The 17,980-nt window shown below is 36.8% G+C and overlaps 2 protein-coding genes across 2 annotated transcripts; both read right to left on the reverse strand.

Moving 5' to 3' along the window:
• Positions 1-7,001: 7,001 nt before the first annotated feature.
• On the reverse strand, positions 7,002-8,884 carry LOC142644403 (uncharacterized). Its single transcript, XM_075819027.1, has 3 exons — positions 8,707-8,884; positions 7,695-8,208; positions 7,002-7,608 (listed from the first exon to the last, which is right to left on the reverse strand). The coding sequence occupies exons 1-3, from the start codon at positions 8,882-8,884 to the stop codon at positions 7,002-7,004; spliced, it is 1,299 nt and encodes a 432-aa protein (XP_075675142.1).
• Positions 8,885-11,679: 2,795 nt separating this feature from the next.
• Positions 11,680-14,979, reverse strand: LOC142642209 (protein SRG1-like). Its single transcript, XM_075816549.1, has 4 exons — positions 14,599-14,979; positions 14,036-14,283; positions 12,866-13,190; positions 11,680-12,087 (listed from the first exon to the last, which is right to left on the reverse strand). The coding sequence occupies exons 1-4, from the start codon at positions 14,845-14,847 to the stop codon at positions 11,821-11,823; spliced, it is 1,089 nt and encodes a 362-aa protein (XP_075672664.1). The 5' UTR covers positions 14,848-14,979; the 3' UTR covers positions 11,680-11,820.
• Between the last annotated feature and the right edge of the window lie 3,001 nt (positions 14,980-17,980).

Here is a 17,980-nt window from a genome sequence, read left to right on the forward strand (position 1 = left end):
TTCTCAGTGCCTTTGAATAGTAACCAGAAGTTTCCCTTCCACTGTTCAGGTGTCACTTCCCCATTAATGCGGCCAGGGTAGTAGGTGCAGGGTCTTTAATGTGGATGTGGCAGCCTTTATCCTTGACATTTCTCCAACACCGGTGCTTCTGGGGCATTCTAGGGTTCACCCCTTTTAACCATTGGCCTTAACCATGTCATCCCCTAATCTTTACTATGAAATCCCGAGTTCTTCGGTGTCCATCCGAGGGTAAGTTCACCCTCGGGTGGATCCTCGGATCCTCGGCGTATGGGCCGACCCATAGTACTAACAAATTCTAAACCCAGGAGCAGGTCGGCCTTCCTTAACACGGCCCAAAAGGCCCACATTCCCATCAGGATCTTTTTACCCCCCACACTTATTATGAGTACTTTTAATATTTTAATTATTATGAGTAGTTAAATTTAAAAATTAAGGTTGGGGATGAAATATTGTTAAGGATTATCAATATTATTTATGTGATTTAATTTTTCTCACGATAGTTGTTCTTTAATGATTTAAATTGTTGTTACTTCATCACAATTGACTAAGATAGGATTTTAAATATGAGTTTAATCATATTTTTCTCATGATTTAGGATTTATCTTAATTAGTTGAGTGTTTAGTTTATTATTTCTTGATTTTAAAATTGGATATCTCTTGTGATTTATTTGTCAAATGATACAATTGATGATTTGACTTTATACCTTGGAAGCGAAGAAAAGCATGCTTTATATTTTTAAAAATAAATTTTAACGATAATATTTTCCATGATAGCAAGATTAATTTCTAGATTATTATGTAGTGGTTGAGAAAAATTAATGGTGGGAAAAAATTAATGGTCATAAATATATGCTGATATGAATTAACAAGGCGGATTTCAAAATTTTAATTTCTTTCTCTAAATTGTTTAATCTCTTTACCAATTTATTTTATATCTTTGCTTAGATCAATTTCTTATTTAGTTTATTTAATTTCAAAACAACCAATTTTTATTAAACTAGATTATGATTAATTTGGTTAAGGTTTAATTAATTTTCCTACTTTATACAAGTCCTTGTGGGTTTGACCTAATTCTTGTTAAACTATATTTTGGTATGGTTTGTGCACTTACGAGTACTTTAAAATTTCACAACATTGGCTAAACTTTGTAATCAATGCAGATATTCTCTGGCTTGTCTCCCTCAAGATACAACCTCCAAACAAATGTCATATGGTTAGAACAACCTTTGCATAAGTTGTTTAAGCCCAAAACTCCACCAGAAATAACCCTTCCTTGATCTATCTATTTTTTAGTGTATAAGAATACTTGTAATTGATATAACTTGGATTGGGTCAGAGTGAGTCTATTTATAGGCTGAATGGGCCTTATGAAATTGATTACCCAAATTAATCAGATTAATTAAGTCCATTATTAAATTTTTTTAAATGATAATAAAATAATTTCTTTCATTTTTAATGTGGAATTAAACATTTCACTAACTTTGTAGAGCATCTACTTCGATGGAGCTAAAAATTTAAGCATTTAGCACCTCAAAAAGTTTCTTTATCTATTTTAACATACAATTTCACAACACACCCTACATCAATTCTCTTATTTTTTTCCATCAGCCAAACACTATTCATTTTTTTTTATAATTTCTTTCTCACATCCTCTTTGCCACAAACCTAACAAAAGGCATAAAATAATAATAATAACTTTTTTTTTTATCCCTTTATGCTACAATGAACTGCTAGTCTTGGCAGTTCACTGTAGCAAGTTGCCATAAAAGTTTGGCTTTGGAACCATTGATGTTGAGCTCTTTTTGGTGTTTGAGGTGGTAAAATAGCTAAAAAGCTATTTTACCGCCACCAATACTAAGCGCTATTATCTTCCATATCAATTCTCATATCTTAATATTTATGTTGTCATATTTATTCATTTTAATTTAAAATATTAAAATGTTACAACACAATTGTAAGGTCACAGTTTGTACCTAAGCCTAATAGTAGAAATGGTATAGGCCCAAAGAGCCCAATACAATAAATTTGTAGAGAGTGGGTTCTAAATCTAGTTGTTTGTGGGCTTAGTTAACAACAGTAATGACTCAAGATCATAAAACAATATTGATGGACAAGTTTATAGAATGAAAAACTATCCTCAGACTCAAACCAAGGAGCTAGTTCTTATACTTCTTTCTTCTTAAAGGAAGATTACAAAAATATCCAGTTTACAGTGTTTTCTTTCTTTCTCTTCGATCTCCTCTTCTGAATGTCTTCTCCTCCTTTTATATCATCTTTCTTCCTTCCTACATCCTCCACGTATGGGTCAGATTACTGGTTTGGACACTTGTCCCATCAGCCTCTCCTTGAAGTTTTTAGAGGTAGCTGTAAGGCTGAACCCTGATACTCAGGCATCATCTCCTCATTAAAGCGACCAAAGAGTTAGCTGCAGAGCATTCAATGCGGTGACAACAACTTATTCCTTAAATATTCCACGGCCCTTCCTTGTCCTATACTCTTACCATGTACATCCTTATCTACAGGACCTCATAGAAGGTTGCTTCTGGTAGACAAACCATCCCTCTCAACCTCGGCTTTACTCTGTCGAGAAAATATTCCACCTCGGACCACCTTCTTGGACGACCTTAGTCAGGCTTTATCCTTTTACTTTCTAACCCAGACCCTTGAGGGGATATTTTCCTATTTTCGAACTTCCTAATGTCCTCGAATTGGGCCATTGGCCCAATACATACATAGACATATATTCTGGGGCCCATTGAGCCTACAATAGCCCATCGAGATCCTCATTTCTACCACCTTGGGAGGAAAAGAGGATCTCGATATCTGTCATTGTTATTTTGTGTTCATCACACATCATCCCTGACTGTGAAGGTGTTCCTTGAACTGCCCATTGCATGTTCCTGACGCTTCAGCATGCGAGACGCCCCCTCATTAATTTCTACGGCTTTATGTCCCCCACGTTCTACTATGCGATGCAGATCCAACGGTTGAGGATTGTGCAGAAACACAAGCGGGAATTTTCCCACTTGTAAACCTTCTTTGATATAAATATCATCTAATCAAATCATCTTTTCCACTTCAACTCTCATACAACGAACTTGCAAGATTTCACAGTCTACATGTGCCCTTATAGCTACCAAGAATTAGTCCGAGGATGTTTTTCTCTTTAGCGTAAGTCTTCATAAACCTCTTCACTCATTCTTTTTTCGTAAACTTTTCTCTATTCTGAGTCTTTTTCTCCTCGACTCTCTTTTTCCTTTCTTTATTTTTCAATATCTTCAACCGTCTCTTAAAAATAGGTAAATTCACCTCTTTGGTAGACTCCGAGGAAAAAATAGAGGAGTTTAAAACTTGGTATAGGATTCCGCCCTAGGTGTCCATTAGGTACTATGAGGAAGGAAAGTGGCATGAGAAAAGGCAGGAGGGAGAAGTAGTAATCCTAACGATCTCCTTTATAGAGGGGGGAATGAGAATCCCAATGGGCACAATTACTAGGGACTACCTTAGGGCTCACTGGTTAGTTCCCACCCAGTGTGTCCCAAAGGTGTTTAGAATACTAGGTTGTATAGATGCACTTAACGAGAGGATGGATTTGGAACTTACCCATCACGATGTTAATTGGATCTACAACCTTTACCACCTAAAAGAGCAAGGGTACTACTTAAAATCTAGGTATCCCGAGGTCAGACTTATCCAATGGTCTACCCTGTCTGACAAGAGAAGGGATACCAGGTGGGGTTCTAGGTTTAAATCAGTCACTCCATAGTCACCCTTTACTCTTTATTTCCTTCTTATGTTTGTACTTATAACATTCTTTTGATTAACATTGTTTTTTGTTAATGATTTGCCAATAGGCCCATTCCAAATTTCAGTCTTGTCAACGAAGCAAGTTTGGACAAGATCTTGAAAGCCAAGATATATGTTCATAGCGACGGTCAACTCAGAGCGGCGCATCTGATCCTTGGATATACCTCTATATCCAAAACCTTTCAAGCACTAAAGTGTGTCATAAGGGTTAGCGACCCCTGCCTGCACCACATAAGTGTTGCTATCGAGGGTTTCCTTCTTCTCGAGGGCACTTCTATCCCTGGTGGTACTTTGATCACACAGCCCATACCAGAAGGCATCCCTACAATACCTCTTACATCCCAATGTATAACTGGTGAAGCGACCTCCTCCCAACCCATCATCAAGGAGGAGGAAGAAATTGTTGAAGTCTCAAATTCCAAGGACAAATTTGACATTTTCAACCAACCTTCATCACTTGGAAGTCCGGCGAGTGATCTCAGCACTTCATCTGGAGAGGCAGCACGTCTTTTGCAAGAAGAAACTATCTCAGATACAATGTTGATTGAGCGCAAGCCCCGTTAGGGCCTTCAAGACTTGATGGAAGCTCAAGTGAAGGGTCAAGAGCCAAGTAAGATGACCAAGACCAAATCTCCTTCCCCCAAGGGACAAGAACGAGGGAAGTCTAAACAATTTAAGCTTCCCTCTCTTCCCCCCACTCAGCCCCAACGTACCGACCAAGCTGATCTTAAAAGGAAAAAGGGTCAGCCTAAGGGTAAAGACGTGATAGAGGGGGGAAAAAGTATTCCTCCTAGGGAAGTGGAGCCACAAAAGGGGCCAAGCAGCCTCGCGTATCTCAGATGGCCATGGAGAAGAGGGCTGAGGTCCAAATCCCTACACCTGCTCCAATTTGGGCTCTAGCCATGATCCTGGATGATCAGGCTGTCACTGCTGAGGCATCCATTAGAAGCTTTGACTCAGGAATAGCTGCTTGCGTAGCTGGCACATTGGAGTAAGCTCTTTTGCTGCCTGAGGATATGGATGAGTTAAGGTAGATAGGGAAGCATGAGGTCTTCAAGACGTTAAAGAAGGAGATTGCATGGTAAGATTGTCATCTAACTCTTCCACCTTTCACTCATCATTTTTTATACTTAGTTTTTCTGATCTAACTATACCCTTTTGTTCCTTTTTACTTTTGTGACTAGGCCGTCCAATCTACTCATAGAGCTGGGGAGATAATTATCAGCTCGCACAGGGCAATGAAGGATGAGGAGGCTAGGCGCATTAATGCCTAGAAGACCTTTGAGGTGGCGGAGAAGAAGCTGTAAGAGGTCACTGCCCAGCTAAAACAGGAAAAAAGCGAGAAAAAGAGCGTCGATGCAGCTTTAAATGTAGCTGCAAGGCAGGCCGAGACTCAACGGCTACAACTTCGCCAGGTTGACGAGGATTATGCTACGGCAAAGAAGTAGATAGAGGCCCTCAATAAGAGCCTGAGGGAGTCTGAGAAGGCTAAAGAGGAAGCTAATAAAGTCAAAGAAGAAGCAATAAAGGCTACGAAAGAAACTAAGAAGGCAAGGGATAAGGCCGAGCAGGATGGATATAAGGCTGGTGTGGCTGAGACCGAGGAAAACTTCAAGTCGGAGGTCTTGGAGTTATGTAGGTATTGCTGCCTCCAAGTGTGGAATGAGCCACTTACCTAGGCTGGGATTGATGTCTCTTCTGCCATTTGGAGGATAGAAAGGTTCTACTTTCCTCCAGCCATCTGGGCTTCTATCCCATCTATCCCCAAGGCTGATGCTACCTCCTAAAGAGCAGATGCTGGAAAGGACGGCTCAATTGAAGCCATTCCTTCCACTAGACCTCAGTCCGAGGAGGTCAAGCAGCCTGAAGCCATCGAGCAACCAACTGAAACACTTGAAGAAGTGGCCTATGATGCTGCTCAACCCCCCATTTCCTTTAAAGAGCCTGTTACGAAGAAAGGAACTACCCAGACAATGGAAATTGTCTTGGCAACCTTTCCCATCACCACCAAGGAGGACCCAAAGGGCAGAGGGCTTGCTTCTGACACCACGGCTCCTAACAAGCCTTCAAAGACTTCCAAGGGCAATCTTGTGATAAAGACAAAGCCATGACTTGTCCTTGTTTGCTCTTTCTTTTAACTTTAGTAGTTTAAAAAAAAAAAAATGTAGTTGGCTATTCTGTAAGTAAATTGCCTTTTCAAAAGGCTTTAATTTAATGAAAATGCCAAGTTTTTTCCTTTATGTGTATGACGTTTGTACCTTTTCCTTGTATAACTTCTATTTTGCGTAGTGCCTAATTAGTAGGACAATGACATCTACCTAACTTTGTCATCTGCATAAGTGATAATTCTTTTCTAATGAATCAAAATTTAGTTAATCAACCAATCTAGTAAAACACCTTTATAGCTGCAAAGTCTATATATCACAACCGAACAATCATTCACATCATTTCCAATATAACTTAATGATCTTAAGGAAGTAATCAGACATGGGCCAGGCAACAAATATGTTCGATATACTTACAAATGTTTTGAGTGATGCTCATGAACTCCCACCTATTGAGATCATTGTCTTGGAGTCTCCAAGATATGCAATCAGAAGAGCTAAACATAATCAAGATCAGCCTTAAGTGTCAACTAACCTAGAGTGGATGATCCGAGGAACTAAAGGGTTTTGTTTGACACTTAGGAAAATAACTTACAGTGTTAATTTACCCAAAGTAAATGATCCGAGGAACCAGACATAACTCAGGTTCTGTTTAACACTTAGAAAAATGTTATGAGATATCAATTTACGCAAGGTATGTGGTCCAAGGAGCCAGGTATAGTCAAGGTTCTATTTGATATTTAAAGAAAGTGCGAAATATTATAAACGACATGCAATAAGAAGGATTTTTATTAATAATAATACATTTACAGGTTATTTACATTCCACAAGCGTCGTACAACTTTTTCATCTAAGTCCTCCAGATGATATTCCCCTATCCTTGCTATTGAGGTAATATGATATGGCCCTTCCCAGTTGGGCCCTATTTTTCCCCATGCCGGATTTTTTTGTAGTTCTTAACACTTTCCTTAATACCAAGTCTCCAAGTACAAGTGGTCTCAACTTCACATTTGAATCGTACCCTTGGTTGAGCTTGTGTTGGTAGCACGCTAATTGAACCATTGCATTTTACCTCCTTTCTTCAATCAAATCCAGACTCTTTTCTAATAAGCCATCATTGTTATTGGGGGTAAAAAAGCTCGTTCTCAGTGTTGGGAACCCTGTCTCGAGAGGGATTACAGCTTTGGCTCCATAAGTCATAGAGAAAGAGGTTTCTCTAGTGGACCTCCGAGGAGTAGTATGATATGTCCATAAAACGTGTGGTAACTCTTCTACCCATTTTTCTTTTACTTCATCTAGTCTCTTCTTAAGCCCATTCATTATTACCTTGTTGACAGCCTTGGCCTGTCGATTCCCCTGTGGATAAGCCGAGGTGGAATACCTGTTTGTAATACCCAAATCACAGCAATACCTCTTAAAAGCCTTGTTATCAAACTGAAGGCCATTGTCTGAGATGAGGGTACGAGGAACTCCAAATCTGGTGACAATATTTCTCCACACGAACTTTTTTGCATCTAAATCCCTGATGTTTGATAATGACTTAGTTTTAACCCATTTAATGAAGTAATCTGTGCCAACCAGTAGCAATCTCCTATTTCCTGCAGCTTTGGGGAAAGGTCCTACAATATTCGAGGTAAGCTTTGTGCCGAGGACATTGCTAATGTGGCAAGAGAGTCTGCATGGGTATTTCTACTTATGGGGACTTGCACTAAGATGAAAGATTCAAACTTTAATTGTAAATGTCTAACCTAGTTTAGATACTCCTGCATCCTCGGATCTCTGGCCTCTAGTTCCCCTGTGACTTGGCCCATAACCAGCCTCGAATCCGAGAACATTTCCACTATCTTTCCTCCTATTCTTTGGACCATGGTCGTCCTTACTAAGAGAGCCTCGAACTCAGCCTCATTATTTGTGGCTGAGAAGTTCAACCTCAAAAATTTTTCAATAACGATTCTCTCCAGAGAGATTACAACTAGCCCCACTCCTGATCCTCTTTGATTCACAGCGCCATCTACGTACACTTTCCACAACAGAGGTTCCTTTAAGGGGATTGTGCCAATTGATTTTTCATCCATGCCCAACATCTTGGCATTTTCTTTTAAAGAGGGCTCAACAAATTCGGCCACCAAATCGGCAAGAACTTGGCCTTTTACAGAGGTATGAGGCATATACTTGATGTCAAAATCCCCTAGCATGGTACCCCATTTGGCAATCCTTCCCGTGTAGTCAACACTTCGAAGTATTGACTTAAGAGGAAGTTGAGTCAAAGCAACAACTGTATGGGATTAGAAGTAATGGGGAAGCTTATGCGTAGCATGCACCACTGCTAGGATAACTTTTTCCAACGGTGAATAATGCACCTTGGCCTTATCTAAGGATTTGCTCACATAATAAATTGGCCTTTATACACCACCGTCAACCCGTATCAGCACTAGACTAATGGCATGACGAGCCACATCAATGTAGGTGAATAGAACTTCATCCACCTTGGGCCAAGACATAATAGGTGGTCGAGAAAGATATTCTTTAAGCTGCTGAAAGGCTAAAGTGCACTCCTCGGTCCATTCAAATCCCTTCCACTTATTCACCAACTGGAAGAAAGGCCTATATCTGTCTGCAGATCGAGAAATAAATCGATTTAGGGCAACAGTCATCCTTGTCAACTTCTGAATTTCTTTGGGATTCCGAGGTGGCTGCAAGCTATTAATTGCCCTAACCTGCACAAGATTAACTTCAATTCCACAATGAGTGACCATATAACCTAAAAATTTACTTGATCCCACACTAAAAGAACATTTAGAAGCATTAAGGCGCAGCTTATATTTTCTCAGTGTTTGAAAGGTGTCATTTAGGTCTTCCACATTCGCAGATGCCACTTTACTTTTCACTATCATGTCATCCACATAAACTTCAATAGTTTTTCCCAATTGTGACTCGAACATCCTGGTCATCATCCTTTGATAAGTAAACCCTACGTTCTTCAAGTAGTAAAATTTGTAATATTTCTAACATCACTCAACAATAAAATGTTGTGAAATGTATCACAATGAAAATGGTGAAATAATGATATTAAATAAAAAAGAAAAAGAAAATACTGAAATAGGTGCAAAACGTGGGATAGACAAAAGGTTATTTGGTTTAGTCTTTGAGAATAACTTCTTTTTCCTTTTTTTTTTTCCTATGTCAAAGTCACTTTCAAGTGGGAGTCCTTTTCTTCTTCTTTTTTTTCTCTATGTTAGTGAGTAACTACTTTAGAATAGACTATCTATGCAAGGAAATTTTAGGAGTCAAGAGGGGCAAGTGCCCCCTGGCCCCCCCCCCCCTCTGGCTCCGCTCCTGCAGTACATTATTTTCTATTTTGAAAAGGACAAAATTTAACTACAAAATTTGTTGTAGCCTAAGGTTACAACCCGATTCAATATCATTAATATTGCTACATATTTCAAAAATCTAACTGTTAGATTACATTTTCTTTATGCTCTTAATACATATATCAAATTTTGTACCAATCAGATATTATTTACAATATAATCTATAAGATTATATTTTATGTATAATTTTAAATTACAAAAACTTAGGGCAACCACATCAGTCCTTTTAAAATCTTTTATAATACAAAAAAACCTGCATTTTACACATTTTGGTCAAAAAAACACCCACATCAGTGGGTGTAAAACTATTTAAAATTGTACAAATCCATCCACGAGCTATAGTAACCGTGTAAATATACACGGCTACTGTAGCTCGTCTATACAATATTTTATTGATTTCCATTCGCTCCTTTTTTTCTCTCTCTTCTCCGTGCTTAACAAACTCAGTCTCTCCTCATCTTCTTCTTTTTCCTCAGATGCACACAAACACATCCACACAGACAAATCACAATACAGAGATACACTTGCTCAAAAAAAAAGAAAAAAGAAAAAAAAAGAGATACACAAACACAGATCGGTACTTGACTGGATCGGAGCTCATGGGTCTTGCCTGTGGATCGGAGCTTGTGGATCGGATCGGATCGGAGCTCGTGGATCGTGGATTGGAGCTTGGATTAGATCGGAGCTCGTGGATCGTGGATTGGAGCGGATTAGAGCTATGGATCGGAGCTCGGTGATTGTTGATCGGAGCTGGGGAGAGTTGATCGAGAGGGAGAGCTCGTGGATCGGAGCTCGGTGATTGTTTATCGGAGCTGAGGAGAGTTGATCGAGAGGGAAAGCTCGTGGATCGGAGCTCGGTGATTGTTGATCGGAGTTGGGGAGAGTTGATCGAGAGGGAGAGTTAGGTACAGAGAGATGGGTAGAGATGGGTATAGAGAGGGACAGTGAGATTTGAATGAGAGGGAGAGATGGGTATAGAGAGAGAGAGAGCAACAAACAGAAATGGGTAGAGAGAGAGAGAGAGGCGCGTATATATATCGGGTAGTTAGAGAAATAATAAAAAATTGTGAGGAAATTGATTATTTAATTAAAAGATGTGTAGAATAGATGAACTGATGTGGGTGTTTTGTAAAATTAGATGTGTAAAATAGAAAAAAGTAGGTTTTTAGTGTAAAAATGGATGTGTAAAATGAAAGAACTGATGTGGTTGGTCTTACAATTTAAAAAATTTATTGATGACATAGCTATTAATCTTTAATTTTCTAGAAATTTTATAAACATGGTGGATATAAGAAGAAAATGTAATCTAATGGTGGATTTATCAAAATTCAGCTCCAACAAAAAGATATTAAGGTTGTAGTTTTAAGCTATAACAAATTTTGTAATTAAATTTTGTCTTTTTGAAAATAGCTGATGTACTTTTCAGTTGACATATTTGATACTGGGTTGCTTTGGCAGAATATGCAAAAATTTTGTTTTAAAATCAGTTGAGTTGATTTGTGGAGAAATGCTAAGCTCGGGCAGTCTAGCTACGCTTGCGGCGTTTACTCTGACAAAGGACATAAATAATATTCAATCTAAGCTTTATAAGAAGTTCTGGATTTTCTTTTTTCTTCAGTTCTACAAATTATTTGTTGCTGGGTTGACCATTTGAAACATTCTCTTGGCAGAGGAATATCTTACAAGTTGTCATTCTCCTAAGAATCTATGGTTAATAGAGAAAGCTTTATTTAATCACAGTTATAGCCTCTTCATTTTGCTGACCTGAGATATCATTAGCTGAGATTGATCTGGACTAAGAATCTTGGCAATGAGATTCTTAGTGGTTGCAATGCTTATTCTGCCATAGAGCGAGGCTTGCTTTTAATATTTAATCGAATGTATATTGGTTCCTTCAAGATTGCTCTCTAAAAAATTAATTGCCTATACTAATGAATCATTGTAGAGACTAGACAATATGAACTAACACTCTAGGTTTTTTTTTTTTTTGTGTGGATATATCGATAGTCTAAGGTGGGGAAATTTGAAGTTGGGATGTTTTTGTTAGAAACACAAGGAGGTGCTAGTCAATTGACTTTGGCACTAACGTAATTGGTTTTCAAATGTTTGCACACAATTTTTGTGAAGCATTAATTATGGATATATAGGTATATTTACATTACATATTAGTTTCGAACTTTCTATGCTTTCCTAATAACCAATTCTCAGATTGCAGAATGATTTCCTCTAATTTATGCTAGTTAATTATCCCCAAGAGTTAGCAGGTCAATCAATTGCATGTGCTGTGCTATATCTACATGCTGTAAATGAGTGGTCTATTATTTACTACTGTGGAAGTAGAAGTTCTCTTAGTCCAGCTTTGGCAAAACAAACGATTTTAGAATGAATATTGCAATTATTTGAATCTGGCTTTGATTTATTTAAACCAGACTTAGTAGACAAGCCACTAGCATACATACAATATAGTTTTTATGCCATTTATTTCCTTATTTAAACTCAAAGGTATGTCTCAACTCTCAAGTGCCTTTCTGTTCCTCATTCTGGATCCTCATGCCATCAATGTATGTCTTCCCATTGAGTTTACGTGAGAGATATCCCCTAAAATAATCAGCAACGCCTATTCTTTTGAACAATGCTGGAGATTCTGGAGTAATAAGGCTTGGTGCTGGACCCATATCTGCTTCTAGGCTTGGGCTGTAAAATGTGGCCATAGAGAGCCTCTCCTTTGCTGAGTTAACAGTTGCCCGATGCTCGATGCTACGATATATTCCATTCGTCACAATCTGCCAAATAATTCATGGAAAACCAATAATGGTAGTTTTGACTTTGGTAGCTCATGATTTTGTTCGATTCTAGATAAGGTGTCCAAATGAAAAGAAAGAACAATTAAATATAGGGTAAGAATTAGGTCCAGTGTCCAGTTGCACTGGACCCATTCGAATGATCCTATTTGTCTACTATTAGATATATGTCATCATTTTAATGAGTTTAGTGCAATTGGACATGAGATCCAATCCAAGCTTAGATATAATTTTTAAAATATTCTGGGATCACAAACTTTTACATATTTTTTGCCACAACTATCTTATGTGGTCAACTGTGAGTAGTAGAGGAAAAGTAATGGAATCATGTGAAAGTAACAGATTGCTAGTTATAGTTTGCCATATAAGATAGTTATGAGAAATGGTATGGTAAAGATTGTGGTTTAATTTTGGAATAATTCTTCTTTTATATATATATATATTTTTAGAAATTCTTTTCTATTTGGTCTTGCTTTGACTTTTGAGCGCCTTAAAATTGAGTATATTGCAAAAGGATTTGGTGGGTCTATGTATGTGATTTGGTCTTTAATTATGTTTTAAGGAATGAGTCTTAGTTCTTTAGCTAAATGGATAGGAAGATGGAAACTTTAGAAAAATCACTCAATAGTTTGGAAGCAATTTTGCTTGGATGAATATAGGCCTTATCATTTAATTAATTAGTGATACTTGTATTTATTTGAGAGGAGAGAACATATTATTTAGGGAGTATTGAATAATTACTCAAAAAATTCGTATTTACCTCCAAAATGTCGCCAATGTTGACAATAAAGGCATTAGGGAGAGGTTTGACCGAAATCCACCTCCCATCTTTCCTTATCTGGAGGCCTTCCATTTCATTGACTTGGAGGAGGATTGTTAAGGCCACAGCATCTGAGTGAGCATTGAGGCCAATCGCAAGCTCAGGTTGTGGGCATGGAGGATAGTAGTTCATTCTCATTGCCTGAAACCCTTCTTCAAATAGGCTCCTCATGTCATTAAGTTCCAATCTTAGAGCTTTTGTCATCAGTTCAATTATTTTCATGGCAAGGTCTTTAAGCTCTGTTGAGTAAGCGTCCAAGTTATCTCTACATGTGAAGGAAGATTGTAAATCACCAGAATAGTAATTAGACTTTGAGTAAACCCAACTAGAAGAAAAAAAGTTAATGTTTCTTCTCTCTCTCTCTCATTATATATATATAAGATAGTGTTCTTAATTATTTATTATTATTGTCAAGAGATAGCTAATATGTTGTTTGGAATTGGTATTTGGGACATGGATTTTTTGTTTTTTTGGGAGGGAGAAGAGGAGATTTAAACTTTGAGCATCTCTATTAAAATTACCATAAATTGCAAAAATTGAGTTGATGTGCAAGACTCTTTAATTGGATCGTAGAAGTTGATATAGCGTTTTTATGAGTGAACAATGCTGCATGCCTATTTGTCATGAATGTGACAAGTGAATATTCATATTTTAATTGAAAGACGTGACATATTCCATCACCATCTATCTTAATTATTTTGTCTTCTCTTTATCGCTCACTAGCAGCATTTCTCTATAGTTTGGCCTTTTGTTTTGATTCCTTCACATGCCAAATTATAATATACATAATTATAATTTAAACTGGCTCACAACCTTTTTTGATAAGAACTAAGATTGCTATCTTAAATACCATATAAATTGTTTTGTTTCTAAAAAATAAGTTTTTGAAAACAATTAATAAAAAACTACGAATTATTGAGTCAAGGAAAAAAAAAAGAAAAAAAAAGAAGTGGCCAATTATTGTGAGAGAGATATAAATTGTTTTGTTTTTAAAAATAAGTTCTTGAAAATAATTAATAAAAAAAATACAAATTATTGAGTCAAGAAAAAAAGAAGAAGTACCAATTATTGTGAAGAGAGAGAGAGAGAGAGAGAGAGAGAGAGAGATACTTGAATGGGAGTGGGATCTTGGGGAACAAGTGAGGCTTCCTCAAATGGATTGGACGCGTGATCATGTAGAACATGTCTCCCCAATCAAGCTTTTGTTCTTCAGACACAACAAAGGCCTGTCCAAACCCCTCAAGATCACCTGGTAATTGCCATAACTTCTTCTTCTCTTCCATTGGTAGATTAAAGAGTTCTTGAATGCCTACTTTCACTTTCTCCACCAATGAAATGCTCACCCCATGATTAATTAACTGCGCAAGAGGAATAGACTCCATTCAAACTAAAATACAAACTCACTTTGTCATGTTTTACATCAAATCATATCTTTTCTCTCTCTATTTCCTTTTTTTTTTCCCACTTAACCACCAATTATTTTGATCGATCATGTTTGTTCTTTACGTCAAATCATATCTTATCTCTTTCTCTAATTCCTTTTTTTACCACTTAATCACCAATTATTTTGATCATCTTTGTTCAGATTCAGCAAAACAGGTACAGTTTTTCCACTCCTAAACATTCTTTTCACAGGGAGAGAGAGAGAGAGAGAGAGAGAGAGAGAGGATAACCTGGAAGAAACCCCATTCCTTGCTTGCATAGTGTAACTTCTCCAACTCTGTGTCCATAAATTCTGCAGAAAATAATCTTTGCATGTCGATGACTGGGACTTGGGGTAAAGAAGTGGTGTCAGATATGATGGGAGGCTCATTAGTAAAACGCACATAACGTGGTGGGACTGTGCTTGTCGTCTCCTTTGCTAGCTCTTGAACACAAGGAACTGGGATAGAGCTCCCTAGCGTCGTTATTTCTGGTTCCATAGCTCCAAGAAAACCCAAAGAGAAAGAGCTTAAAGTCTTAGCTTCTGAACAGAGAACCGTGAACTATAAATTTACACCAAGAGTTGAAAAGGACAACACCATGGGCGGCTCTTCAGCCAGCCAAGGGGTTCATTGAACCCCTGACCTGGCCAAAAAAAATAAACACTATAGGTCTGTTTGGATAGAATTTATTGTTGAAAATTGAAAACTGAAAACATTGTAACAAAATAATTTTTAAATGTATAAATAATATTGTGGAACTCATTTTGAATAAAAAAATAACTAAAAATAAAATTTGTGGGTCTATGAACAGTACACGAATACACTGTTCACAGCAGAAAACAGTTGAAAAGTCAGATATATACGGCTACTGTTCATGAACAGTAGCCATTTGTCCCTGAGAAGCGTGCTGCTGCAGGAAAAAAAAAAAAAAAAAAAAAGAGGAGAAACGCAGGACAGTCAACAAGTGCGGCTGGATAAAAAAAAAAAAAAAAAAGAGGCAAAACGCTGAAGGAGAAACGCAGATGCCAAAACGCTGAATCCAAACGCATTCTATATATAATTTTTTTTACTCCTAAATAAAAAATTTCAACACTCTCAACCTAAATTTTGTTCAAAAAAGTTAAAATAAGCTTAAATTTAATTATTTTAATGCTATTTTCACAATAATTTTACAAAAAAAAATATTAAGTGGTATATTGTAATTGATTTTTTTTAGACTTACAATTAACATCACTTTTTTATATACTTCCAACAAATTATCACCTATTATTTATTTGTAACAACTTGTCACCTAAATTTTATTATGAAAGTGTTGCATTAGTAGCATTATTGATAAAATTTCTTCTTCGTTCAACAAAATAAATAAATAAACTCTCTCCAAACTACTCCTAGCTCCTATACTATTGCCCCCTAGAAAAAAATTCTGACCCGTTAACGTTACAATTTTCTTAAGAAACCTACTTGCCTTTCCCATTTTTCTATATAGGTAGGTACATGCTCTGCCAATTGCCCAGTTCCAACTTCCTTTTCGTTTTAAATAAATTACGCAAGGTATAAGAAATCAACAGTCCTACATGGTTTGCAGAAAAAATGGAGCACGTATCTCTAAGTACCTGACATTTAACAACGTATTTAAATTTGTAGCGGAGTATCTGTAAATTATTTTTTTGGGTTCTTGGAGCATGTATCTGAACTTTTTAAAACTTTTTAAAGGTTTTAATTTTTTATTGTTTGAGTATAGTGGGTTTGAATCAATAATTTCGACCCTCCTTGCTCTTACAAGGGAAAGAGGTTCGCATATAAGTTAAGAGGTCATTGGTCATGTAACTTGACAATTTTGGCTTTGATTTGTCATTTTGGTCATGTTTCTTTAAGAATGTGAGCATGGAAGTCTTTCTAACGTTTTCTATTTCAAAAGTTAAAATACTTTCTTTGAGTTCAAACATTTGATAAAGCTAAAGAAGTGGAATAGATGTGAAGTATGCAATGAAAATAGCTTAACATTACAAAGGTTTTTTCACTTTGTTGCTGATCAACCTTTGAATTGGTCTTGACACAAGACAAAAGCTTTACTGGCCATGTAGGGTCTTTAGAAATTCTACACAAGCCAGGAATTTTGACCATGTCATGAGTTTCGTTTGATATTTTAGGATTTAGGAAATGAAAATATTGGATTTTGAATATAGATATTTAGGGAGTAGATGGCTTTTTGGTGTCGTAACATTGAATTATTTGAATGTGAAATAAAGAAAGATAAATCCCAGCTACTCCCACTTTGCTAAGCAATCACACCCTAAGAGCTAAAAATCTGGTTTTGGAATTTTATAAAATTTAATATCTATATTTGTTGACCATGAGGCAGCCTTATAGGCTATTGCCAATCCTTTTCCTAGAAACACTAGGGCTCACAAAAAATCTTTTCCTAGGAAGATTACAAAAGCGTTCTCAAGGGTAACATGTGTGTAGGTAAAAATAAAAAAAAAAAAAAAAAAAAAAGAGAAGAAGATAAACTTATTAATCGACATCTGGGCTTATATCAAATAATGGGAAGAGGGATAAAATAAAGTGATCAAAGATATCGTTGTTTGAAATTATCACACAGTAGTCGAAACTCGAAAGAAGGACAAAATGTCAAAATCTAGAAATTAGCACCAAGCAAAGAACGAGAGATTGGGGGAAAAAGAAATGTAGGACCACAATTTATTTCATATCTTCTTTTCTACAACTGTGATGTAGAAGAGTGTGACTAGTCGAAAAGAAACGGTGGTTCATGTATAAGTCATAGGAGAAAGTATATGATGTTTCAGGAACTCCACTTTAGCATCTAGTTGGTGTTTCTAAAACCAATAAGAAATTGACATCTGTCCTAAAAAAGAAACATCAGCATACTGAACCATTTAAACTCTCTTGTTTTTCCTCTTTTTCCAAAATCAAAATGTTCATCTCTCTCTCTCTCTCTCCATTTTTTTCTCCACCACCACAACACACCAGCACCTCCATGACTCCATCTTTTCTCTCTCAACTCCAAACCAAAAACCACTTTACTTTTCCTCTTTTCAAAATCAAATCTCAATGTCTCTCTCCCCAGTCCACACGCCACCATAGCCTTTATTCTCTCTCAACCCCAAATCCCAACAACCAATGCCTAGCGGTAGCGTCTCCGCCGGCACAACTCCACTGACATCACAAGTTCTAAAGAAATCGGCCTTTGTCTCATCAGAAAATCCCCAAAATCTTCTCTTTCTAGCAGAACTACCCTACACTGGAAACTTCACGCTACTTCCAACACCTGACATTCACAAGAAGGTTTTTTTTTTTTCTCTCTGTTTCTTTTCTGCATTTTTCACATTTTTTTGTATGCTTTTTTCTTCCCAAAATTACAGATGTTTATAAGAAACAAAAGAAAACCAAATGAATTTTTGTGTAGAAAGGAAATTCGTACCTGTTTGATAAAATGTCTCAATGAAGATGGATGCACTCATTTGTTCTTAAATTATTATCAATCAACGGAATATATAATATACAGTAAATGGTTAATCTTTTTTTTTTTTTAATGTTCTTTTGAATCAGATTAAAGTTGTTTTTTTTTTTTTTTTTACTTTTTTTTGTTATAGTTTCATATGTAGAAACA

The sequence above is a fragment of the Castanea sativa genome, chromosome 7 (genome assembly GCF_040712315.1).
Source record: "Castanea sativa cultivar Marrone di Chiusa Pesio chromosome 7, ASM4071231v1".
NCBI lineage: Eukaryota > Viridiplantae > Streptophyta > Magnoliopsida > Fagales > Fagaceae > Castanea > Castanea sativa.

Coding starts and splice junctions, on each gene's coding strand:
- LOC142642209 (XM_075816549.1), bottom strand. CDS start 14,847: ATGGAACCAGAAATAACGACGCTAGGGAGCTCTATCCCAGTTCCTTGT. Junction 14,284..14,598: donor AGGAATGGGGTTTCTTCCAG/GTTATCCTCTCT, acceptor CCTCTTGCGCAG/TTAATTAATCATGGGGTGAG. Junction 13,191..14,035: donor AAGATCCCACTCCCATTCAA/GTATCTCTCTCT, acceptor CTTCACATGTAG/AGATAACTTGGACGCTTACT.
- LOC142644403 (XM_075819027.1), bottom strand. CDS start 8,884: ATGACCAGGATGTTCGAGTCACAATTGGGAAAAACTATTGAAGTTTAT. Junction 8,209..8,706: donor TTCTTTTAGTGTGGGATCAA/GTAAATTTTTAG, acceptor AATCCCATACAG/TTGTTGCTTTGACTCAACTT. Junction 7,609..7,694: donor AGAGATCCGAGGATGCAGGA/GTATCTAAACTA, acceptor ATACCCATGCAG/ACTCTCTTGCCACATTAGCA.